Raw genomic sequence first — 25817 nt, forward strand, 5'->3', positions numbered from 1 at the left:
TCATTGTTGTTTATTTTACACTTTTGATAGTAAGCTACTTTGAAAAATGCTGCGACAGATGATTTTTAAAAAAATAGTAATCTCTACTTTTCTTGCCATTAAAAATACCTCATTTTTATGAATTACTTTCACGCTTTGAGTAAAAATTAAGGGGCATGCATAAGTGTACCAGCGTGCTTCCCATCCCGTCCTAATATTTCTCTTACGTATCATGTTATATCTGTTTTCATAGATTTTCACAGGTATATGTATGTATACTGCTCAAAAAAATAAAGGGAACACTTAAACAACAGAATATAACTCCAAGTAAATCAAACCTGTGAAATCAAACTGACCACTTAGGAAGCAACACTGACAATCAATTTCACATGCTGTTGTGCACATTCAACTTTGTACAGAACAAAATGTATTCAATGAGAATATTTCATTCATTCAGATCTAGGATGTGTTATTTGAGTGTTCCCTTTATTTTTTTGAACAATGTAGATTGTTGTGAGTTTGGGTTTTTCCCCTGTAATATTTTGAGTGTTATTGTTATATCTTTGTATACTATTACTACATACTTCGATAGATGATACATAGATAGATGGAGGGAGCGAGGGACGGGCAGTGATATGATATAGATATATACAGTATAATAAAAATTTAAAATAGAGGCAGCTTCTCTAGTTTGAAATGGAGATGCTGTGAGGTGAGGGAAGGCCGAAAACACAAGAAATTATGTTCTCAACCCATGCTTTTGCCTGCAGCACCATTTTGCAATACATGTGAGTTGCCACTAATATGAGTTTAGATAATTTTTTTGCAAAGCCGTAAAGACCTGGCTCTCCCTTCAGAACTCGGGCCCTTGATTGAAATATCGCTTGCGTCCGGCCATGAGTCAAAGTGAACGTTACCTATGTGGTATTAGTGTGGGTTTTTAAAATTATTTTAAACAGTTTTTAAATATTGTTTTTTCTTGCTGGAAGCCGCCCAGACTCTTTCGAGAGTTGGGCGTCATACAAATAAGATTAATAAATAAATAAATGGCAATGCGTATACTTCAAACTTTTCTAATAATAACCACCACGACAAAAAGAAACCAGCCAATAGTCGGTCGGCCATATTCCAACCAGCGCTACCCGCAAAGTTCCTTTCAGCCAATGGTCTCCAGACTCGGCTCGCGCTGTGTTTTCTGTTGCCACGGTGATTAGAACGAGATCCATCTCTCCGGATAATCCCTCCCAAGTCGTAGCTCCGCCTATTTGTTTTTTTTCTTTTTCTTTTTTGCTTCGCAGAACAAAAAAAAAAAATGCGTTAGAGCAAAGCTCGACTCGAAATCTCGCGAAGCTACAGGAGTAGAGTCTCGTAAGTGAGAACGCTCGCCGTTCCTGTCAAAAGATTCCGGCGGCCTCCTCGATGGTGGCTGAGAAAGCAAGCGAAGCGGCTCCGCGATAGGGTGAGTGAGTTTATGGGGTGGGGGCAAATGGGGGGGGAGGTGAGGGGGGGGAGCGAGGAGAGCGCGAGCCCTTGCGCGAGGCTGGCTGGGGGGGAGTGGCCGGTGTCTCGCCTGGCGGTTGTATAAGGCGCTGCTGAAGAGTTGAAGACAGATACCGTTTACTTTGTGTGCGCGCGGGGGGGAGGCTCTTCTCTCTCCCCCTTCGCAGACGCTTCCCGAAGCCCTGAAAGAAGCGGGAGAATTGAAGCGAAAAGCGGGCGGCTCCCGAAAAGGCGGGAGGTTTCCTTCCCGGGTTTCTTTTAAGTTTTCTTTACACACTGTCCGGTGGGCCTTTTCTTTGAGATCCCCCTGACATCATCGCCATCACCCTCTTCTCTGCTCTCTCGCTTTTCTGTGGTCAGGATTGCAAATTTGCTCGCGGGGCTGGTATTCAATTTGGTATAAATAGACGAGGGGCCGATGATTCTGCAGGGGAAACGAGTTTATAGCTCGGGTAACTTATTACGTTGAGGCTAAGTTCAGGTTCACGTTGAGGTAGAATAACGGAGTTGGAAGGGACCTTGGAGATCTTCTAAGCCTAGTCTTCTGGACTAGGGTTAGTAAGCGAGGCCGAAATTAATAATAACAATAACAATAATAACAACAGAATAACAGTTGGAAGAGAAACCTTGGATATCTTCTAGTCCAGGGGTAGGCAAACTTGGCTGTTATGACATATGGACTTCAACTCCTAGAATTCCTGAGCTAGCATGATTGGCTCAGGAATTCTGGGAGTTGAAGTCCACATGTCATAGAAGAGCCAACTTTACCTATCCTTTCTAGTCCAACCCCCTACTCAGGCAGGAAACCCTACACCACTTCAAATAAATGGTTGTCCAATGTCTTAAAAACTTACAGTGTTGGAGCATTCGCAAGTTATTCCACTGGTTCCAACTGTCCGGAAATTTCTCCTTAGTTCTAAATTGCTTCTCTCCTTGTTAGTTTCCACCCATTGCTTCTAGCTCTACCCTCAGGTGTTTTAGAGAATAGTTTGACTCCGTCTTTTTCGTGGCAACCCCTGAGATTGGAACACTACTATGTCCTTCTTTTCATTAAACTACACATACCCAGTTCCTGCTGCAACTGTTCTTCCCGTGTTTTAGCCTCCAGTTCCCTAATCATCTTTGTTGCTCTTTTCTACACCCTTTCTAGAGCAGTGATGGCAAACCTTTTTTCCCTCAGGGGCCGAAAGCGTGTGCGCACACACTAACGCACTTGCATGAGTGACCACACCCATAACTCAGTGCCTGGAGAGGGCAAAAATTGCCTCCTCTGCCCCCCCCCCCCCTCCGGACTTCTGTAGGCCACAAACAGCCCTTTTCCCAACTTCAGGTGGGCCCGGTAGGCCTCTTTTTTCACCCTCCCCAGGTTCCAGAGGCTTCCCTGAAGCCTGGGGAGGGCAAAAACACCATTCCCCAGAGGCCCTCTGGAAGCTGAAAATGCCCTCCCAGAGCCTCCATGTGAGCCGAACATCAGTTGGCCAGTGCACTCATGCATGCGGGAGCTGAGCTAGGGCAACGGCTCGCATGCCGGCAGATATGGCTCCATGTGCCACCTGTGGCACCCATGCCATAGGTTTGCCATCACTGTTCTAGAGTCTCAATATCTTCTTTACATCATGGGGACCAGAAATGGGTATAGTATTCTAAGTGTGGCCTTATCAAGGCATTATAAAGTGACTTTAATACATCACATGACCTTGATTCTATCCCTGTTAGTATAGCCTAGAACTGTGTTGGCTCTTTTGGAAGCTGCAGCACATTACTGATTTAACTTAACGGAATAAGACTTATTTGTGTTATTTGTGGTACCTGGTGCCCTGTGCCTGGGATGTGTGTCTATGGTTTCAGTTTTATGTTTGTTGTCTATTTTCCTGCTTCCTCCAAAAAAGCCCTGCTTAGCAAATTTATTAATTTTTATTTAATTTAATTTATATGCAGCCCAACTCCCAAAGGACTCTTATAAGAAAATATGAAGAATTAATGTTACCTTTTAGGTTGTAGTTGCCTGCCTCTGATGGATGAAAAGCAGTTTGTATTCCTCTCTTGTCCTGCGATTTCAGGACACGGAGGGAGAATTGCTGTTCCAGGGTATTGTAAGACTCTGGGACTCTTTCTGCCTTCAGAATCTATAGATTAAGATAGGTTGAGATATGCAGTCACTATGGTGTTTCTATGAGAACATGCTGCCTCTATGTTTAAGATCCAATCTACGTTTACTGTGTTTATAAAATTATATTTGAAACACGACAGGAAATATATGGAATATTCCTTATTTTCATATATGTCTATAGTGGTATAAACCACTGTGTAATTATTTAAAGCAGAAAAAAAACCCCTGTATGACAGAAAAGCAAATCTGTATGGTCTTGTTGAAATTTAAATCTCAGATGCTTATTTCTGAGGCTATTTTCACGCAAAATAGCCTATTCCTATGTTTACAAAGGTCACATTTAGTACAAAAATATTAATGACAACATGGTTTTGATCTGTGGTATCAACCTGGTCCTGACATCCCAGTAGTATACTTTTTCAGAAGAGTATGATTGATTTTCCAGGGGGAATAACCTTTCTATATTTAAGAGCTGAAGTGGTGAGTGGTTAGAGTGCAGCACTGCAGGCTACTTCAGCTAACTGCTAGCTGTAATTTAGCAGTTCAAATCTCACCACTGGCTCAAGGTTGACTCAGCCTTCCATCCTTCCGAGGTGGGTAAAATGAGGACCCAGATTGTTGGGGCAATATGCTGATTCTGTAAACCACTTAGAGAAGGCTGTAAAAGCACTATGATGCAGCATATAAGTCTAAATGCTATTACTATTCAATATTGTTTGTTTAAACTACTAGGGGGGTTTTGTTGCTTTTTTTACAAGAGTGATAGAATATGGTATCTGGAAGTTACTTCAGTCATAGAACAGGTTTATTTTATATCCAACACAGGTGTGATGGCCCCTTACTACAAGAGGATACTAGTAATACTGTTTACTTTTCAAGGACTTCTTATTACAAGTGCTTTTAATGAAGATGGGGATGTACCTGAAGAGTGGATTCTCCTGCATGTAGTTCAAGGTCAGATTGGTGCTGGAAATTACAGCTACTTGAGACTAAATCATGAAGGGAAAATAGTGCTTCAGATGCAAAGTTTAAAAGGTGATGCAGACTTGTATGTATCTGACGTAACTCTTCATCCCAGTTTTGATGATTATGAATTACAGTCTGCAACTTGTGGTCAAGATGTGGTTTATGTGCCAGCACACTTTCGTCGCCCAGTGGGAATTGGAATTTATGGTCATCCCTCTCATTTGGAAAGTGAATTTGAAATGAAAGTGTACTATGATCAAACAGTTGTAGAATCTCCATTTGGTGGTGGCTCATACAATCCAGAAGAAGTGAAAATGAACCAGAAGAAGTTTCATTCAACAGAAGATGAGTATCAAGATGAAGAATCCGTCTTCTGGACTATATTGATTGGAATACTAAAATTAATACTTGAAATTCTCTTTTAGATTTATAGCTTTGGGTGTGAGCAATCTTTACAAATGATTGAATGCTGTTCTAAGCTGTGGATCGGAAAATAAAGCCATAATTATTTTTATAATGTAAACTTTTCCCAGTGCTATATTGTAGCAGGCACAGTATTTGTATGGTTTTCTCTTAACTGATCAGGGTGAATATTAATGGATGCTACAATTCACTGTGATTTTTCAATAAAACTTCAAAATTATAGAAATATGGATTCATGCTCAGTATTTCATCACGTTTGTTAATATATTCACTAATAATGTGTGAAGTAAGACTATCTCCTTTGGTCAAAATAGAAATACTTACATGAGAGAGATTTGAAGATCTATTCTGGAAAAGATCTGCTTTTCCAACCACCACTAAAATCTATTTTAAATTGAAGCAATCTCAATATAGAATTACTTATAAGCAAGCATGAAGATTTCAAACATGAAATGTTGATGTTAGAATTTTTAACCCACTAATTTCAAATCATTTTCTAGCAGTGCAAACCCATCTACTGTATATCTACTTAAAAATCATGTAATTATAGATTCATAGTTATCACCTACTAGGAAGTACCATTGTACTGGCAGCTTCAGGGAACAATACCTGAGCTTCCTTGTTCCAGAATTCCTCCAGGTTCTATGACATCATTGGAAAGGTAGAAGCTGAAGTGTTTTGAAAATGAATACAGTATGTTCTTAATAAATGCCTTGAAGGAAAAATACTAAAAAGAAATCTAATATTGCACCACCAGGAAAGGAATAAAAGAAAAAAAGGACTGGGAGTTGAAATGTTTGCCATATTTATATTAATTTCAAGAAGCTGTTTAGCAAACTACTCATTGCATTATGCTAGAAACTAAATCACTTATTACTTTATGGAACACTAGTATGTTTCCAAAACCGACTTGCTCTCTTAAGACCTTGGCATGCATTAGTACTCATTTTCTGGTCTTAGCATACAGAAGAAATGAAAAATTAGAAGAGTATCAATAAGAAATTAGTAGAATGACAACTTATGTGTTTTTGTTCTGAAGTGTGTGACAGCTATCTAGACAGCTAGAATGGCCAGAGACTCCTTGTAGATGGAGAGAAATGAGAATTATTCAAGAGTTCACTTGAATTAAACTAAGCTTGGTTCCTATAATATACTTTAATTTCACAATAATAGCACCATATTCAAACAAATAAGATGCTGATTATGCAAGATACCTGTATACTTAGTGAAGTGTTTTATTTTGTGATTTAGAGAGAATTGTTACTCTACTAATACTTTTGAATTTAATAATATGTTCCTTTGAATAGGATGGAGGACAAAAGTAATTACTCTGCAATTGTTTTTTATAAAAATGAATATTGTGCAGAACAGAATCTATAAGACAAATTATAAAAATACAAATACAGATATGTTTACCTCTGTCTTTAATGCAACAAAAGATATTGAATAACCTTCCTCACCATGTTAAAATTAAAAAGAGTTTTATTTGGTAAAACTGTTTTTGAGTGGTGTTTTTCCTTGTACAGTGGTAAATAGAGTAGCACCAAGTTTAGCACTAGTTTTTGTGAAGTTAATATGCAGTTATCCTTCTTTGCTGTTCTTCCCTCTTCTTCCTCTGCCCCTGGGAATTGGGGGTTGTCTTTCACAACAGTCACAAATCCAGCGACCTACAAAATTAGAGCTGTCAATTAAAAAATGACCAATTGCCAAGTAGTCTAAAAGGGCTACTGCAGCTGTATGTGGAAATTGGGGATATTAATGAGTATGTAGCATAAGTTTGTTATAAAATTACATTTGTAACTATAGATTTTTATGCCTGTCCTACTAAAAAAGACACTCAATAATTGACTCAATAGTCATATTTCAGTATTGAATGTACTCAAATTTAAGATAATACATTCATATTCACTCCCCTAAATAAATTTTAAGATGCTGTAGCATAAAGTAATAAAATATTTAGCTACACTCAGAATGTCAGTAGAATGGATAGTTAACACAAGAGTCGCTTCCCATAATAGATGTACAATCTTTTCAAAAGAAAAAAGCAATCCAAATCTTGAATTTTAGTTCAGCCTCTGAACAAGTGTAATTGATATAATTACCTGAAGGGATAGCACCAAGCCCCACACAAAATGTATGATAGCCACGATCACACACATCACAGAACATCATTTCTTCCTCATGGTGAGGCTGCCCACATATAATGCATGTTTTACACTCCATACATTGCCAAGGATAGGTCTTAATTATTGCAACAAGTTCTGCAGACATATCCAAACAGGAAGGATGTCCTAGATCAAAACCAGTATCATTACTAGAATGGTTATATGAAGGATCCTGAAAAGACTAAAATGATTTTATTTTATAAAATTTACTTTAAATTAGTGCATCAAATGTACTAATTAAATTTTAATAACTGCAAAAAAATGAAATTTGATTGATATTTTTGTTTCAATTTAAATATATAGACACGTTTAAAGCAGATTTGTTACTTACCACTATTTTCACATTGGGAGCAGTATATAAGTGCTTCAGACTTCCCTTTCTTGTTGGAATCCTTACCCTTCAGACAAATTCCACATATAGCATTTGGAATGACCTTTGGCTGGAAGGGTAGAAGAGGGCTATAAATTCATTCCGGAAGAATTGATACAGGTTTTTTTTTTTTTTTCAAAAAATGTGTGTTATTTACATTTCTATAAATTTACAAACTTTTTGGGTGGTATAGAACACAGGATATGATTAAAAATTGATAAGTATTGATTATATGGAAAACACTGGAATAGAGACTATTTTAAACACATGGAAAGTGAAATAATGTACAATAAATCACAACTTATCAATGAATTTTTAAAGGATTGAATAATTGAATTTTTAATCTTATGTAAGATGAATGTGTATGAAATCACTAACACATAATTTTTCAAATGTAGATTTTAAGCTAATCATATTAACTCTCCATGCAGTATAGTATTAAAATTATATATTGAAAATTCTAAGTATATTTTATCTAATGCACAAGCTGATTAAAACCTTTTATTTCATCAGTAAACAAAATAAATTTGTATGTAGATATAAGCAAACAATCTGAAATTGGTACTTTGTACGGATAACGTACAGTTAAAACAAATTTTATACATCTACATTTCTTCCATATATTTCATCCATTATATTGTCTTCCTAAACTGAATCTATATCTTCAATCTGTACAAACAATACAAATTGTTTTACTCTGCCTGACAAAATGAAAATTATATGGAGTGTCTCTCAGTAATAACATTATTAGAAATTCCAGTATCTTCTCTAATCATAATCTTATGCCATTCAACAAGTGCTTTTTCTGCATGTAAGAGCAACTACTGTCATTTGAAAATAATGTATCATGTCATTTCAATTCCCAAACCCTCCTGCCACCACCACCACCTGCTTGACATCTTTGGGGAATCTTAAAGTGTAGATTTGAGACTAATGTTGGAGGGAGAAAAATATAAGCTTCTTTCATCAAGTAACATTGGATAATCAAAAGTACTCCAAATACTTGATATATCATTTTATATGGCTTGTAATAAAAGCTTTTTTGTAAATTACCTTTCAATAAATTGGCTCCCTAACCTTAAATATGTAGCTCTCAATTTGTTTGAATTTTTACAGTAATAAGAATTGCCAAAAAGTATCAAACCGATTGGTGAAATAATTTGAAGAATTTTTCTTTCAAATTTAGATACATTTCCATATAAAACTTTAATATAAAACAGACAATAATACACATTTAATTTGTATAACATTTGAACTATGTAGCTGGAATCATACGTATGCTACCCTAATGATTATTTTCCCCTTTAAATATCTGAATTTGTAAAAAGCCACAAATTATTAAATTCTATAATGCTATAAAGAAAATGAAAATAGGTACAGTAATTTATATATTTTAATGAGACAAATTTTAATCTTATTCCTTGGATATAATTTACACATTTTCGTTTTCCCTGCATTTATGTTCAAGGACAACAGGTCCTGCCTTTATGTAATATTGAGGAAGAGGGCACCCATATTTAAGTTTGACATTGATGAATCAGAATGAAGGAAATGATGCTACTGAGGAGATTTTAGACCAGAGAAAGATATTTTTTAAGCAGAGTTAGGCCTTAAATAATAATCTATTTTTCATGTTATAACAGTACATTTCCTGCAGGAAAAGACACTAAGTGAATCCAATACAACCTCTAAATCTGATACCAATTTCTTCTCATATTACATTGACAACATGGAAACATGGGTGGATAGTGGCTTGCTTTATCTAAATGACAAGGTAATAAATTGTAACAGAAAAAGGGTGTATCAAAGTAAGAACGAAAACATTTATTGATGAAAGAATGAAAAGTGTGTGCAGGTATCACTGCTATACTCATCTCTATTAGGAATTCTTTAATAATGCTGAAAGAAGCAGAGTAAATTTGAATTTTTCTGATTAAAAATAAATTTAGTTCTAGAAAACTGCAATTATTAACTAAATAAATATAAAATTTTGAAGGAGTTAATATGTGTTTATTATGTATTAGCCTAATTTCAGAAATTATTTATGTAGTATGTTCGGCCTCCACAGTTTTGTTTAAACACCCACAAGGCATTTATAAATAGCTCTTTTTAAAAAGATGACAGAGGCATTCAATATTTTTGCTTATTTATTTTTTATAAAAAAAATCATAGTCCACCGGTTTTATACATAAATATAATGAAATGATAAAGGAGTCTAACATTCACAAATATCTCTACAAAATAATAAATAACCATGGTGGAAACAGACATATATTTTTATTTGCTTTCTAATCCTACTTGCATACCTTTTTATACCCTGCTGCTCCCAAAGAAAAGAATAAAACCAATTCTGCAGCATTCACCTTCTGTACTGCTGCATTCTATAATGTTCACTGTGTTTTAAACTATATCAAGATAACAATTAGAAAACACTTGCTATTTCTTTTATTGTATGCATACCTACTGCTACAGTATGTAGCAGCAAGCTGCCTCTCAATCACCCAATGCAAAACTACCTTTTCGCTGCTATACCTGTACTGAGTTAAGTGCAGTTAATATTACTGTGCAGTCTAAGTACTGCTCCAGCAAAGAGGCATTTAACAATAATGCTTTCCCCAAATCTCAATTCTATAAATCTAGGAATAAAATAGTCACAACATACTAATTTAAAAGAACATCCAAAAATGCATCTCTCTCCTACAGAAATGAAGACAAAGGAAAGTATTCATATTTAGGAACGATTCTAAAAAGAAATTAAAATGACATTGGGGCATTACTGGAAAACATTGCCTGCCTGATTTAGTGATGTTCTGGTCATTTTCAAGTTAACAAGCAAAAGAATAGAAAGGTTTTCAATATAATGTCTTCAAAAATTTATTTTAGACTAAAATTGCAATCCTGTATACGGGCCAAAATCATATTCACTGTCAGTTCTAAATAAAGCAAGGGGAATAAGTCTTTGCTTCAGCAACTTCAAGACTTGTTGAGCCAGATTTTTTTGTTTTCGTGAAACTGACTGAGTAAACCAAGAAGTCTTCTCCAAAGCTGGAGAAGCAAAGAGTGGACAAAGAGAATAAGGTACTCTGAAGCAAGAGAAACAGTAAGTAGAACACGTTCCATCTTCATATTTAATAAAGCTTTGTGCTTTGATATGTCTGAACCACACCAATGAAATTTGTAGCTTATCCTCAAATACATAAGCAGACTGTATTTCTAGAAATTACATGCCTGGAAACAAGCCTTCTTTTCTAAGCAGATTAAAGTAAATCGGAGATTTACAGAATACAAAGAAAGAGTGGGATAATCAGTTAACAGACTTATACTCCTATCTTCTATTTTTTACTGAAATATGCAGATATGGATCTCTCCCTTACTCCGAGAATACTGCCATGACAATTATAATCATCAGTCCTTCATCTTTTACAACAATAGCTATTGAGGAAGGGTAATAGGAATGATGCCCCCATTTAAAAAAGACAGATGGTTTAACAAATAATAAAAATCAATCTGCCTGCTTAGAAAAAAGGTAAATATAAGAAACCCATTTGTAATACTTGCAGTATATGTATTAACATTTTGCTTATCTTCCTAAAAGCTCTTACAGTTAACTTTTAGTTTTAAAATGTAAATAGAGAAATAAACTAATATATGAGGTGAACACTATGCAATAAAATCATTGTAACTATTAATGGTTCCTGGGAATAATTAAATCCCCATTTGTAAACTTATTTAGGCACATGATGTATCAAATGCAGTCAATAACTGATAAAGATGTTCATATCATATTAATTCCACAACACACATTGTATTAGATATTTAAAACTAGCTATTATATAGAGTTACTCTAAAGTGAAAAAAATGCAGTTTTATTTTCTAATCAATCTTTTTTTTCTTTTTGGGGCCAAAATGCATCTGATAATTCTCATTTTCTAATCTCATTAAGATTCACTTTAAAGAATTCCCAGTACTTCTCCATGAGTAAACTATGTATGAATGGGTTTGAACTAGTGACTAGTATAGTGACTACTATAGTGACTAGTAATCATTTGGATTCATTTTTAAACCTAAATTTTGAAGAATATCTATATAAAAATAAAACTACCTTTAACAATCAAAAATTTGTATATTGGTTTTTAGTTACAGTGCCTTCACAAGAAACCAGCCAGGCATTGATGTATGCATGGATTTTTCTCACATAATATTCAAGTTCAAAATTTTATAATGCCTTCCTAAGCTTCATCTTTGGATTTTATAAGTTAATAATATAAATTACTAGCACACACTTGAAGTTGCAATGAAATAAAATATTTTGCAAGGCTGTCATGTAAAAATAGACATGTCTACAAAAAATTAAACATTTTCTGTATCAGTTTTAAAAACTTCTCTTAAAAGAAATGGTTCCTAGCATTTAAGGTAATATTTTTGTACGAGTGTCTGAAATCATGCATTTATGCAGTTAAATTGTATTTGGAATCTTCTTCTATTTTTAAAGAAAGTTACTCAACACTAACTGAAAAGTGATTGGAGTCCTGTACTTTGTATAATTCTGTAATACATTCAATATATAAGTTATGTAGTTTGAAAATTGTTTACAATATTTCAAAATCATGTTACTTGCACTATGTAACTTGTCAGGCTTCTTCCTACCTAATCACTTTTTGGATCACAGAACTATTTCCTTAACTTTCTTGCTTACAACCGTTCAAACATACAAACATATGCCTTACTCTGTGTAAGCAAAATTTACCAGTAAGCAAATTTTAATGGTAAACAAATAGCTTCCAACTTATTTTTTTTATCCGCAATATAAATTCCAATTTAAAACTTCAGTTAATTCAAAACTGAAATTCACCAGTAATACTGACAATTAAAAGATGTTATATAATGTCACTGTTTAAAATATAACTATAAATCCTGGTAATCTTAAACCATTTCCGCTATGTCATTTGCTTAGAAGTACAAAACAAAAACTATACCAGAATATCTCACGGAGCCCACTATCTATCCAAATTCTCTGTCCTGAAACTATTTTTTAAACTGCAAAATAATGGCCTGTAACACGGTTCTATTCTACAAGATTAGCACAACCTTCATTCAGATAAGATCATCTATCTTCTCATTCTGGTATTCTTCATAAAATGAGGAGAGCAATAGGGAAAAGAACCTAGTCCAAGACCAACATGACCTTCACTGCACCTAACAGTGAGGGTTTCATTAGACTATCTGAATATTTTTTTCCTAAAAAACCACACTACACTCAAGCCAAAGCTCATCCTCCCAACTTCCTACACATTCACAAGGGGAATTGTTTTAAGATTGCCAACACCAAATTATATTATAAACAGATTACATACTTTTCATCTGGAAAAAGTTAAGAAAATATAAATATATATGTACAATATTCTAGCTACATTTTACAGTGCTAGTCCAGTTCATACTGGTCAGCAAGCTATTTTAAACTAAAACACAATGTTATATTTGATACGCAACTATCCACCTTTTGAAGCCTGGGAAACAAAGCAATTTTCCTCCACCCTGGCAAAAAGAGGGAGAAAACCCATCTTAATAATGAGATCTCATGCTGCAATTGCTCAGGAACCATTTAGGTACAGAAAATAGAAGCCACTCCACAACCAGGGTAACAAACAGTAAGGCCCCAGGTAAAATAAAGCAACAGGAAGTAAGGAAGAAACAGGAATGCACAACAGGAGAGCAGCTAGGCAAATATAGTAAGCAGACGTTCCATATTTTGAAAAACCAAGTTAAATATTTCAGGGAGAGAAGCTGATCAGTAAAGAAGCTGAGTCAGGGGCTTTTTTCTTCTACCTTGTACCCAGGAACAGATTTGGATACAGATCGTTTGGAACCCTCTTTTCTTGGAGTAGAATTTCTCTCTCTTGTTTTTTGTTTTCCCTGTATAGGTTCTTCCTGGTTTTCTGCTGCGCATTCACCTTCAGACACATTGCCAGATGAGTTGTCCTGTAACGTGAAGAAAAATTATTTTTTTGCTTCTTTATATAGGGCAAGCAAAGACAAAATAACACTTTCTAGAGCAAACACAAAATAACACATTCTAAACTACATTAGTTTAGTGTCATGATATATATTATTAGTATACTCAAAGCCCAATGATTCTGCCCAACATGTACAAATAAATATTTAATAGGAAAGTGAACACAAGAACAAGGGAGCACAATCTGAGGTTAGTTGGGGGAAAGATTAAAAGTGACATTGTGACATTGTATTCTGTATTTGTGACATTGTATTCTGTTGTGAGCCGCTCCGAGTTCTCGAAGAGGGGCGGCATACAAATCTAATAAATTATTATTATTAACATGAGAAAATATTATTTTACTGAAAGAGTAATAGATGCTTGGAACAAACTTCCAGCAGACGTGGTTGGTAAATCCACAGTAACTGAATTTAAACATGCCTGGGATAAACACATATCCATCCTAAGATAAAATAAAGGAAATAGTATAAAGGCAGACTAGATGGACCATGAGGTCTTTTTCTGACGTCAATCTTCTATGTTTCTATTTAGAAAACATTATGATAAACTCCATAAAAATTATAACAGGATCTAAAATGTAAAAAAATTCAATAAACTGTTATATAAAATAATCAAACCACAGAAAACTAGCACTCATTGCTGATATTAGATATAGATAGATAGATAGATAGAGAGAGAGATAGATAGATAGATAGATGATAGATAGATAGATGATAGATAGATAGATGATAGATAGATAGATAGATAGATGATAGATAGATAGATGATAGATAGATAGATGATAGATAGATAGATAGATAGATAGATAGATAGATAGATAGATAGATAGATAGATAGATAGATAGATAGATAGATATGGCGCACACACATTTTGGTTTACCGAAGTGCCTTTGATTTTCCGCTTTTCATCTGCTCGTTCTTCTGCATCATCTGAATCTCCATCACTATCCGGTGCAGGCAGATCTGGATCTAAGGGGGGCTCATAAAGAGCTGTATTTAATGGCAAATATCGAAGTTCATCTGGAGAGTATCTAAAGTTAAATAAAAAGTTTTAATCTTGCATTTCAAATTGAAATTGATGAGGTGGTACATAAAAAGACAAACCGAATTTAGTATTTTAGCAGTCATTTACAAAATTTTAACCATATACTAGAAAGACGTGCATAAAGGATGTTAATACATAAATGTGGGTGTATGTTATAGGTATGCACAATACATAAATTAATCAAGTCTTTAAGAATCAAATGTTACACTTGAACTAGCTTCCAGCCCATAATAAATAATATGATCCATGCATGCAAAAATCTTCACAGAATATTACACTCTTCATACAGTCACTAATGCCCTCATAACTTCACACCTTAACTATTGAAATACACTCTACATGGGGCCACTCTTGAAAAGTATTTGAAAACTCCAGCTGGTTCAAAATGCACCAGCGCGAGCCATAATGGGTGTACCAAGGTACACCCATATTACTTCAACTCTCCGTGGACTGCATTGGGTGCCAGTTGGCTTCCAAGCGCAATTCAAGGTGTTGGTTATTACCTCTAAAGTCCTACAAGGTATAGGACCACACTATTTACAGAACCGCCTTCTTCCTCATACATCCCTAAGACCAATAAGGGACCACAGAGTCGGCCTTTTCCAGGTCCCGTCTACCAAACAATATCGGTTGGCGGGGTCTCGGGGAAGGGCCTTCTCTGTGGCAGCTCCATCGCTTTGAAACCAACTGGACATCCATATTATCTTAACCCTACTGGTCTTCAGGAAAGTTGTGAAGACCTGGCTTTTCCGGTGGGCCTGGGACCATGATTAAGTGAGAGAATGTATGATATCTAGGGTTACAATCAGAGATGGGCCCAGCCCGGAAAGGTGGGGAACGCCGTTCTGGTGGTGAAAATGGAGTGCGTAGCCCAGCTCCACTGCCACCGGGCATGCATGCGCAACTGGCGCAATTCTGGTAAAAAATACCGGGTTTTTTCTTCTGCGCATCCACGGAAGCAAACAAATTGGCAATTTTTGCCCAAATCTCGCTGCCACAAGGACGTCAGCGCAAGATTTCAGCTGCTGCACATGTGCAGCAGCAGAATCTTGCTGCAGCGCCTAGAGCCTGCCCCGGCGCCATGACCCATCGACCTGTAGGAAATTGCAGAAGAGCAATGTAAGGCCCAGGCCAGCTGCTTGCGGCGTGGCAGGCAGCGGCAAGGTGAAGGGGTGAGTGGATGGAGCTGCCACTCGTGGCGGAGCAGGCAGGCTGCTTGTGGTGGAGCCATCACAAGTGGAGCAGCAAGGAGTGGGAGCGAAGGCGTAGCGGCCAGGCTGCTCATGGTGGAGCCGCCACGATCAGAGTAGCAAAGCAAGTGAGCGGATGGGCATTTCATTGCAGAGTTGCCGCAAGCAAGTGGCAGCTCTTACCTTGTTTTCTCCGGTTTCCAGGAGTTCTGCATGCGCAGAAGCCAAAAAAACCACCAGAAATATCTCGCGCATGTCCTGGCACAAGATTCAGTTTCTATGCATGCACAGAAGCTGAATCCTGCACTGGGGGCGTGCGCACGCTCCCGGCCCATTCCAGTAGCACTGGGAATGGTGGCCCAATGCTGGTTACAATGTATTTTATACTGCCTTTGTATTTATTGCTCTTGTTTGTTTTTAAATTTTTGGTATTTATTTTCATGGCTGTAAGCCGCCCAGAGTCCCATTGGAGTTCGGGGGCAGATAAATCCAATTAAACAAACAAACAAGCAAACAAACATTTAAAAAATCATTAGCTTATCACAACAAATTTCTAGTACCTTTTATAGTACTCCTGAAACTGGCCTGGTATGAGAGCCACCGGATAAGGACTAATTTTTGTCCTTTCTGTAGGTAAGATTTTATATTTTCCTTGAGGCACCTGGATAATCTGTTAATACAAAAATAAGATGCACATTGTCCATATTTCTGAATGAATTCGCTTTCCTAAATAATTAATAAATATTTCTTATATATCACACCCATGGATTTGCCATATATACATCCTTTAGCAATACATCATGTAACTTAAGGTACATGTTTGAATCATTCTATTATATCTCAAATATTAGATCATACAACTGATTTTAAACTGTACATTTCAGAGTATTTGAAACACAGATGTCTGCATTTATTTTTGGGAAAATAGATATGGGAAATGCACATGGTGTCATATAGGACAATATATAGTTAATAAATGACCAGTATAGACAGTAATTTTTATCTATCAAGCTATAAAAATAATCATACCAAAAGGAGGCAATCAAAATAATAATTTGTGACATTTTGCTTGAAGGCAAAAGATGACAGAAAAAAGAATATGACATATCCTCCCTTATATAAACAATTCAGAATCATATATTAACAGAATGTGGTTATGTTTTTTATGGGCTTCTATGTTTAAACATGTTTTTAATCTTGTCATTAATGCATTAGCAACCTGGGTCATAACTTAATTTTATCTCACTTGAAAGCAAAAGATGAAGGACTCGATTGATACTGAAACTATATAGAAATCAGGAAACCTAGCAATCAGGCTGAAAGCAAATCCATAATCTGCAAATTCACAATGATTTTAATCTGAGAACAATATTTCATTATTGTACATAAATGGGAAAAACACTAGTAGTCTAGAGCAGGGCTCTCCAACCTTGGCAACTTTAAGACTTGTGGACTTCAACTCCCAGAATTCCTCAGCCAGCAAAGTTTAAAGTCTTAAAGTTGCCAAGGTCAGAGATCCCTAATCTAGAGTAGTATATATTTGATTTGAAAAAAGGTGTTTCACTCCCTAAATAAAATCTTACAAATTAATTCGAATTTTAACTGTAAATCAAAACAAAGTAAAACAAGATACTTGCTTTGCAATTAGAAGCAAGGAGGTTACATGGTTTAGCATAGCAGCTTTCATGGAATTGGTGCTTCCTGAAACGTTTATCAAAGCAAAGCTGTTTGTAAGATTTCTACAGCCCTGCATTCTTCTGCCCCAAGAAAACTCATTTTCACCCTTGCACAAATATCAAACCTAATGTTACTTTGCATCCACAAAACAGTGTAGATATTTACAAATAATACAACTCAACTTTACTAGTTGTTCCTAGTGTTATTTGTTCCTTTTGTGTGTATGCAAAGTTTGCACTTTTTACATTTTTTCATTCTAGTGTGCCATTATCATAGATCTCTCAGGAAACTGGATTACAGTAGTCCCTCACTTATCGCTGGTGTTACGTTCCAGACCCGACCGCGATAGGTGAAATCCGCGATGGGGAATTTCTCCTCCTTCCCACCAGCTCCGGATGCCTGGAGGCGAGCAACGTCCGGCTAACCTTCCCCCCCCACTACTACTTACTCTGCGCCTGAGGAAAAGAAGGGGAGGGGGGCAAAAGAATCGCCGCCCCCGAGCATTCCCGACCCACTGCTATTCTTTGCAGCAGTTCGGCCAAACGTTGTCTTTTTTGCCTTGCCCCAGCTGGAAAGTCCCTGGTGAGCTGGTTCTTTCTCTCTCTCTCTCTCTTTTCTTTTCTTTTTTCCCCCCTTCACCCGCCCAGCACTTCCTCTCCCGCCCTCGAGCCCAGTCTGGAAATACCCGCTGCGTTGCGTTCCTTTCTTTGCTCGCGCTCACTCATTCACGCGCTGCCTGGAGCTCTTTCTACAACCCCAAGCACACCGCCGCCGCCGCCAACCACTAACCGCGCCTCCAGGGGACAGGCCTCTGCCGGAGCTCAGTCCCCGCCCCGCTCATCATTCGCCCAGCCGTGGGCTGGTTGGCTTGTCCTGCCCTTCCAAACTTCTAAGTGCCGTATCTGTGCCAACGCTGACTTCAAAACCCGTGATGAAGTGAAGCCGTGGTGGGTGAAGCGCGATATAGCGAGGGACTACTGTATAAGCAAGCCTATGCTTACAGCAACTAAAACAAGAAAATGCAAGTATCCTACATGGGTTTGTAAATCAAAGTAGGCCCGTCTTTCTTCCATCCGTTCACGGTTTAAGTTGCTGTTGAATTCTGCAGCTTTCTTGGCAGCTTTCTTAATATATTCTGGAACTTTACTTGCTTCAACTTTTTGGGTATTCTGCTGCTGCAATTGCTGAAACAATGTATTTCCATTAGTTCACAAACACTGTAGAATTTTGATATTCTGTGTTTATATTGTTCTGTATTTGTAAAATCATTTTTCATAAACAGTTACTTACAGAATACTCCTTATAGTGGTCAGTTATTCGTTGACGTTCTTTCTCTTGAAGTATAACAGAGTACTCTGCATGTTTGGCAGGATATTCTTTAATCATTAGATCTATTACTTCATCACTTCGCAAAGCAGTTAGACCTAAAGTATATCAAAAACAATTAAGTTATTTTGTAAAAAATAAATAAATCAGGAAGATAAAATTAAAACCTTTGCTTGTGTGTTTAGCCTTTTAAGAAGCTTATAACAATCTAAAGTTGTTAGATCAATATAAGACACAATATAATAGGCAACGGTATGTTAACTCAAGAAATTAAATTCAACATGCAATGTAAGAATTAAGTTGAGAGACATTTCTAAATTGATTCTGTACCAGCTCTTCCCAACCCATTTCTATCTTACAACATTCTAAATATCTTAGCAAACACCATTCTAGGAATTAGTGAAACAAATTGCATTTTCTCTAAATCATAGAACAAAATAAATGTAACAATCCTTTGAAGGATCTTCACAATTTTATTAGACTAACCTCCAAAATTATATAAATGCTTGCATACCATTTCCCAGTCACTTATTCTGATATTAGGGTAGGTTGTGGTGTTATATAAATATGAATACATAGGTAGATTAGATAGATAAAACAGACGTTCCTTTCTTTTGTACTTACCTAAAGTACACTGTGTTTCCGTAATGACATTTAGTTCTCTGAGGTAAAGTTTCTCTTTGTGAGAAAGATCTCGCCTTTCTAAATCTCCAAGAAAACAGTGGGAAAAATAGTAAGAAAGCATAAAGGATTTTTGCAATTTCTTCAAAATATGCAATATTAAATTTGCATTTCCATCAAAAACTTGAATTAAAAAACTAATGCTGCTTCTGTGGGAAAAGAATCATGTTTCGTTTGAATTGAGCTTAGTTCTTAATGAATCCATAAATATCTATGTACAGTATATAGTTTTGCTGACTGCAATACAGAAGTTGTTTGATGTGCCTTTTTCCAAGTTTTTTTTTCATTTCCCACTCTAGTTTACAGTTCTTGCTTTTCCTTCTGGAAGGATTAAGTCCTAATCAGGTCCAACACTATTCAGCTTTTAAAGATCAGGTACACCATACCCCACACACACACCCCACAAAAAAAGTGCCAGAAATAAATTACCGTATATACTCGAGTATAAGTCGAGTTTTTCAGCCCAGAAAATGGGCTGAAAAACCCAACCTCGGGTTATACTCGGGTCACAGAAAAGTCACCACAAGAGGGCGCTCGCGGGAACCTGGCAGGCATTGCTGGCTTGAGCGGGTGAGGGAGCTATGGCAGGTGCCGCCTCTTCCCGGCTGAGGTAGCTTGCGCGCGCCAGGGGAAAAAAGCCTGTGAGGTAGGGGGGGGCAGTGGCAAGAAGACAAAAGCAGGAATCCACCCCCTCCAACCTCATCGGCTTCCTATGGCCTTTCCCCCCCTCGCGCGCCGTTGAAGTGGTTGGCTGTCTCCTTTGCTTGCGCGCGAGAGGGGGAAAAAACCGCTGGGGGGGGCCGAGAAAAAACCAGCAGGAGCAGTGGGGTAAGTACCAATGTTTCCTCTAAGGTGTGCATGCACGCAAAAATACACACACCCCCCCGCCCGCAGCCTATTCCAAGGCTGCCCAGCCAAGCCAGACATCAGAGCTGAGGCCGGGGAGTGACAAGGGTTTTCTTCGTTGGAAAAACTGCGTGCTCCCCATTCCACTTTGGCTCCGCCTGTTCAGGAAAAGTTGCCGGCACCCATCAGGCACTGGGACGGAAGGGGGGAGGCGGCGGTGGCAGCTCTGCGGGACTTTGAGCTGACATCTCTCCCCCCTCTTGCCCCCTCTTTCTCTTTCCCCTCTCTTCCTACCTGTGTAACGGTGGCCGGCTCCATCTTGATGCTGGCTGCCGCCGTCTTGAACTGGGACTGGGTGGCGGAGGGGACCCGGCGGTGGGGGGAGACAAAGCGAAGCTTGTGCTTCGGGCACACTGGGGCAGAGTGGGCCGAGGCCGGGCCCATCACCCCCGGGTGCAGGGGGCAGCCCAGCGCGGCAGCGGGGGAGGCGAAGACGGCTGCCTGGGTAAGTGACTGTTTGAAAAACGCGGCCAGGGAAGTCTTTTACTTGCATTGGGTGGCGGACGGGACCTGGCTGCGGCGGGCAGACCCCAGCGCGGTGGCGGGAGAGGAAGCAAAGCTTGTGCTTCGAGCACACTGGGGCAGAGTGGGCCGAGGCCGGGCCCGTCGCCCCCAGCTGCAGTGGGTAGCCCCAGCGCGGCAGCGGGGGAGGAGGAGGCGAAGCCGGCTGCCCGGGTGATGCGTTTTAAAAGCGCGCCCAGGGAAGTGGTGCGCTTTTAAAACGCATCACTTTAAAATGCGCCACTTCCCTGGGCGCGCTTTTAAAACGCGTCACCCGGGCAGCCGGCTTCGCCTCCTCCTCCCCCGCTGCCCCGCTGTTTTCCATTTTAATAAGTTACCAGTAGCCGCTGCATTTTCCATCCTCGACTTATACACGGGTCAATAAATTTCCCCGGTTTTTGTGGCAAAAGTAGGTGCCTCGACTTATAGTCGGAGCGACTTATACTCGAGTATATACGGGACTTATTGCAACTGTCAAATCTGAAAAACATTTTGTGTGGGGACAAATAAAACAGTGCTGTTTGTCCTGGTGCTCTTTTTCACAAACTATAGCACATAGGCAAATTCATGTATATAAAAATAAGAATGAGCTTCAGGAAATCTCCAATTTCAAATCAGGAATAACTTCAAAGAGTTAAAGAAGTAATATCATAAGTCTGAGGGGCTTAACATTGACTGCATTTTCTCTTAAACATAAAACAGATTGACGCATACATTATCCGTATCACAAAAAACATAACTCCTAAACATATGCTAAATTCTTACATCTGAGCACAGAACAGATATGAAACTCTATACTATTTCGACATTCTCTGTTTCAGTGCTAATGGCTTGTTTTAATCAGATGTTACAGATTTGCAGTCATTTAATTAATTCAAATCTCTGAAGTGTCAGAAAGAGTTCCAAAGGTTATGGAGATACAAGCCAATGGATGCATATGAGGCTCACCTGTAAACATTTCCAAACAAATGCAATAAAGTGCCAAGATATTTGAACATCTATACACTTAGGAGCATTTTTAAGACACGTGAACAAGCCTGCCTGCACTGTGTGTAAATTTTAACATTTCATGTAAGTATGTGTAACATGAATACCTGGATATTTTCGCTTAAAGGAGGTTACCCCCAAGTATTCACTAACTTGTTCTTGAAGCATATAATATTCTCCAGTTTCATCAGGTGGCCATTTGTATTCTATCAGGTTTTCAGCTGGAAAATAACTAAAACTAAACATAGAAAATCAAATTGTTAAAATATAGTCCAAATAGAAACCATATTCAAATGTCATGTGCTCTATACTAACACTTTTATACATCTATATTCTTCATAATTTCGGATAATTTCACTCGAGTGGAAAAATAGTGACATATTTATTATTAGATATTTTGCCTTTATTTCTTTGTAGGTAACTCAAAGTGGTAAATACACCTTCCTCCTATTTTCCCCAACATAAGAATGATTTAATTACTCTAAAATATATTTTCTGTTCCCCATTTTGAACTATCAAAAAAGTATCAATCTCCTCTTTCCAAATTCTTCAGCTGGCTATCTTTATATATTAGTAGCACATTTCAGAGTTCCAATTCATGAGATTTCTGTATACCCTAATAAATAAGGTAACAAAGATCATGCATTTATTTTTGTTGAAAAAACAATATCCAACTAGAGCAACTTTTTTAAAAAAATAGCAATACCTAAGATCTTGACTTGAAGTCTCACAACTTCGTGAGCTGTCTCCTGAGCCCATGCGGCGTCTTTTAGATGGTTGGCTGCCATCATTTGAATTTTCTTCTGTGTCATCCTGAGATACCATAATGTCAAGTGTTGAGTAACAACATACCAACACCAAGAACACACTTATCAAGAATATGAAGCATTTGGATTTGAAAATATTAAAGAAACTATACTTTCTTTGGGAAATTTTCACTGCTCTTTATCCATTTAATTAAAAAATAAATTAAGGAGTTACACAGGGCCATGATATATTTAGGAAAATCAACAGATAGGTAGAGGTACCTTACCCTAGAATATCTGATAATACTATATACAGCATGTTGGAATTGGGAACAGGTAACCCTCAACTTACAACCACAATTGAGCCAAAAATTTATGTTGCTAAGCGAGACAGTTATTAAGAGAGTTTTGCCCCATTTTACAATTTTTCTTGCCACAGTTGTTAAATGAATCACTGCAGTTGTTAGCAATATAGCTGTAACATGAATTTGGCTTCCTCCTTGACCTGTCAGGTCACAAAAGGGGTCACATGAACCAGGACACTGCAACCATCATAAATACAAACTGGTTGGCAAGCATCTGAATTCTGATCACATGATCATGGGGATGCAGTAACAATTGTGTGAAAAGGTCACAAGTTACTTCTTTCAATGTCACTGTAACTTTGAACAATCACTAAATAAACTGTTGTAAGTCAAGGACTACCTATACAGTTCCTAGCTCACACATAGTTAAGAATCACACTTTAAAAAAGAAAATAGCACTGTAACCCTGGAGGCAATCCTAAAGCAAAGTAAACTGAAATCAATTTGACTTACTTCTTAATAAATACATTTGATGCTTGAATGCAGATGGGCAGGTAGGGAATGGCAGTATTATTATCACATCAATCCACATGGGACCTTCCCTAGGGCAAATGGTTGCTAGCTACAATACCTTTTCCAGCATTACACTAAAAAAATGGGAAGCCAGGAGGTAGCAATTTGACTAGCCAAAAAAAGTCCCATCCCCATTAATTAGGCTACAAATGTACTTGCAGGGTTCTCTTTCTTTTTAGATGAGTGGGCCTGTTGCATTTTTAAGAGTGAGGAGAAACAGCGCAAACTCTTTTCATTAACCTCAATTATCTACATACTTGCTATTCAACTCTGAAGGGAGAAAAAAATCAATCTCCCCATCATTTAAAGCAGGGGTCACCAACTTTTCGGACCTCAGAGACCACTAAATTCATCATGTTAAATCCTGCGGACTAACTAATACGATTTTTTAAAAAAATATATAAATAGTATTTAGAGCAATACAAAAAGAAATGAAAATCATTTTTCTGCAGACCACCAAAATTTTCCCACAGACCACTGGTGGTACATGGACCACCCGTTGGTGACCACTGATCTATTGCATATCTCCCAGCGGCCGGTTAGGGCTCCTAGAATTGGTCTTCTCATGGTCCCTTTGGCTAGACAATGTCAGCTGGCGCCTCCGCATGAGGGCCTTCTCTGTGGCAGCCCCAGTTCTATGGAATCAACTCCCCCCAGAGATCTGCAGGATCAGCACCCTCCTGGCCTTATGAAAGGCCATGAAAACATGGCTTTGCCGGCAGGAGCTGGTAAATGATGCCATCTTGTCCCGGCTGAATGGATGTGATTATTTTAGTATTAAGGGTTTTAATTTTTTTTTTACTCTTATATTGTTGTTCGCTGCACAGAGTCCAGAGGGAGTTGGGCGGCTTATAAATCGCAATAATAAATAATAATTCCTATGGGATTGGACGTCATACAAATTTAATAAAATAAAATAAATTTAAAGTGATACCGACTTCTTTTTAAAAAAGCAAAAAACCCCACCCCTCTCCTAGGTACTTTATTTCCTTTTTAAGTGAACTTCCTTATTAAAACTTCAGATGTGTTCAAATTTCTTCGACATCTGTTCAGTCCCTTCAAAGGAGAGTTTAAGTGAAGATCCAAGGAGATCCACCAACCACCGCCGTTTAAAACCCGGTGGCAAAAACGGTTTGAACCTCCAGATCAGTGTTTCTCAACCTTGGCAACTTGAAGATATTTGGACTTCAACTCCCAGAATTCCCCAGCCAGCATTCGAATGCTGGCTGGGGAATTCTGGGAGTTGAAGTCCAAATATCTTCAAGTTGCCAAGGTTGGGAAACAATGCTCCAGGTGGCCTTTAGATACTAACAGCGGGAGGTGACACCGAGAATCAAGGCCGTAAGAGCCAGCCCGGGATAAGCGTGGGGGGGGGGGGGGCAGAAAAACAAGGCTGCCACGCCAGGGAAAGAAACCCATCCGGGAGATGCCCAGTCCCAGCAGGCGATGAGGCGGACCCGGCAGAGACCTTCCCCAGAGGCTCCTCCTCTTCACGGAAGACAGTGGAAAGATTAAAATCCCAGCCTCGCGAGGGGGGATTCGCTCTCCTCGCCGCCGCCGCCCTCCACGGAGGAACGGACGGCTTAGTCGACCGGCGCTTCTCGCTCGAGAGGGGAGGAAAATGGCGTAAGCCGCCCGGGGGGCATCGGACGGACAGGCAGCAAACGACGGTAGGAAGGAAGGGCGACCAGAGGCCGGAAAAGGGTAACTAAACTTCCCTGCGCGTCGTCTCACCTTTGAAGACTGGGCTCCGGGCGTGGCTGGGTCGCTGTCGCATACCCGCGGGGACAGCACCGCCGCCATCGCCCGCCACGGATGGGCTGGGCTAGAGGAGACCGCTTCGCCCTCTCTTCTCACTCGCCAGCACCCCCACACACACCTACACCCGCTTCAGGCCCGGCGCCACCTGCAGGCCCGGAGATGGAAATGCAGGCGCCGATTCGCTTTTTTTTTTTTTTTGCTTCTTGTCTGCGGGAGGGCGCGATCTTTTCTTTTTTTATTTTCCCCTTTGCGCGAGCAGTTTCTATAGCCTGGAATTTGCTGATTCGGAAGTCGGGCGGGAAACGTTTTGTGATTTAGAGCAGTGTTCCCCAACCTTGGCAACTTGAAGATATCTGGACTTCAACTCCCAGAATTCCCCAGCCAGCATTCGCTGGCTGAGGAATTCTGGGAGTTGAAGTCCAAATATCTTCAAGTTGCCAAGGTTGGGGAACACTGATTTAGAGCCTGCGCTGTAAATGCATAGCCTTGACTTGACTCTCGAGCAGATCGAGTGACAGAGCCGGGATGGCACAGTGTTTAGAGTGCAGCGCTGCAGGCTACTTCAGCTAACTGCTAGCTGGGTTAAGCACCGG

General features: G+C 38.7%; 4 protein-coding genes across 10 annotated transcripts in view; 2 read left to right on the plus strand and 2 right to left on the minus strand.

Moving 5' to 3' along the window:
* Window positions 1-3613, minus strand: part of WDR27 (WD repeat domain 27) — a 77067-nt gene extending 73454 nt beyond the window's left edge. For both annotated transcript variants that reach the window (XM_070733896.1, XM_070733895.1), the window contains exon 1: window positions 3467-3613. The gene's annotated coding sequence lies outside the window, so the exon portion shown is untranslated. The remainder of the gene's footprint in view (window positions 1-3466) is intronic.
* C1H6orf120 (chromosome 1 C6orf120 homolog) lies at window positions 1278-6473 on the plus strand. Its single transcript, XM_070733909.1, has 2 exons — window positions 1278-1438; window positions 4415-6473. Exon 2 carries the CDS (start codon window positions 4420-4422, stop codon window positions 4978-4980), a length of 561 nt encoding a protein of 186 aa, XP_070590010.1. The 5' UTR covers window positions 1278-1438; window positions 4415-4419; the 3' UTR covers window positions 4981-6473.
* On the minus strand, window positions 6443-25356 carry PHF10 (PHD finger protein 10). Of its 4 annotated transcripts, none has more exons than XM_070733906.1 (12): window positions 25198-25356; window positions 22546-22652; window positions 21947-22077; window positions 19389-19466; window positions 18729-18862; window positions 18473-18622; window positions 16322-16431; window positions 14407-14557; window positions 13340-13492; window positions 7475-7583; window positions 7081-7269; window positions 6443-6645 (listed from the first exon to the last, which is right to left on the minus strand). In XM_070733906.1, the coding sequence occupies exons 1-12, from the start codon at window positions 25264-25266 to the stop codon at window positions 6560-6562; spliced, it is 1467 nt and encodes a 488-aa protein (XP_070590007.1). In that variant the 5' UTR covers window positions 25267-25356; the 3' UTR covers window positions 6443-6559. The 4 variants fall into 4 exon arrangements, with proteins under 4 accessions (XP_070590007.1, XP_070590005.1, XP_070590006.1 ...); XM_070733904.1 differs by having other exon boundaries at window positions 14395-14557; XM_070733905.1 differs by having other exon boundaries at window positions 19389-19472.
* Window positions 24945-25817, plus strand: part of ERMARD (ER membrane associated RNA degradation) — a 42293-nt gene continuing 41420 nt past the window's right edge. Inside the window, exon 1 of one of the 3 annotated variants that reach the window (XM_070733897.1) lies at window positions 24945-25133. The gene's annotated coding sequence lies outside the window, so the exon portion shown is untranslated. Of the gene's footprint in view, window positions 25168-25817 lie in introns of all 3 variants that reach the window. The other 2 variants (XM_070733898.1, XM_070733901.1) reach the window with 2 other exon arrangements.

This window comes from Erythrolamprus reginae, chromosome 1, assembly GCF_031021105.1.
Source record: "Erythrolamprus reginae isolate rEryReg1 chromosome 1, rEryReg1.hap1, whole genome shotgun sequence".
In the NCBI taxonomy this organism is placed as follows: Eukaryota; Metazoa; Chordata; class Lepidosauria; order Squamata; family Dipsadidae; genus Erythrolamprus; species Erythrolamprus reginae.

Bases quoted from the DNA above. Each gene is read 5' to 3' on its own strand.
- PHF10 (XM_070733903.1), bottom strand. From the start codon at position 25,266: ATGGCGGCGGTGCTGTCCCCGCGGGTATGCGACAGCGACCCAGCCACG. The intron at 14,558-16,321 runs GTACTAGAAATT...ATTTAACTTTAG, and splicing joins TTTCAGGAGTACTATAAAAG to ATACTCTCCAGATGAACTTC. The intron at 13,493-14,394 runs GTGTGTGCGCCA...TTCACGTTACAG, and splicing joins GCACTTCGGTAAACCAAAAT to GACAACTCATCTGGCAATGT.
- C1H6orf120 (XM_070733909.1), top strand. From the start codon at position 4,420: ATGGCCCCTTACTACAAGAGGATACTAGTAATACTGTTTACTTTTCAA.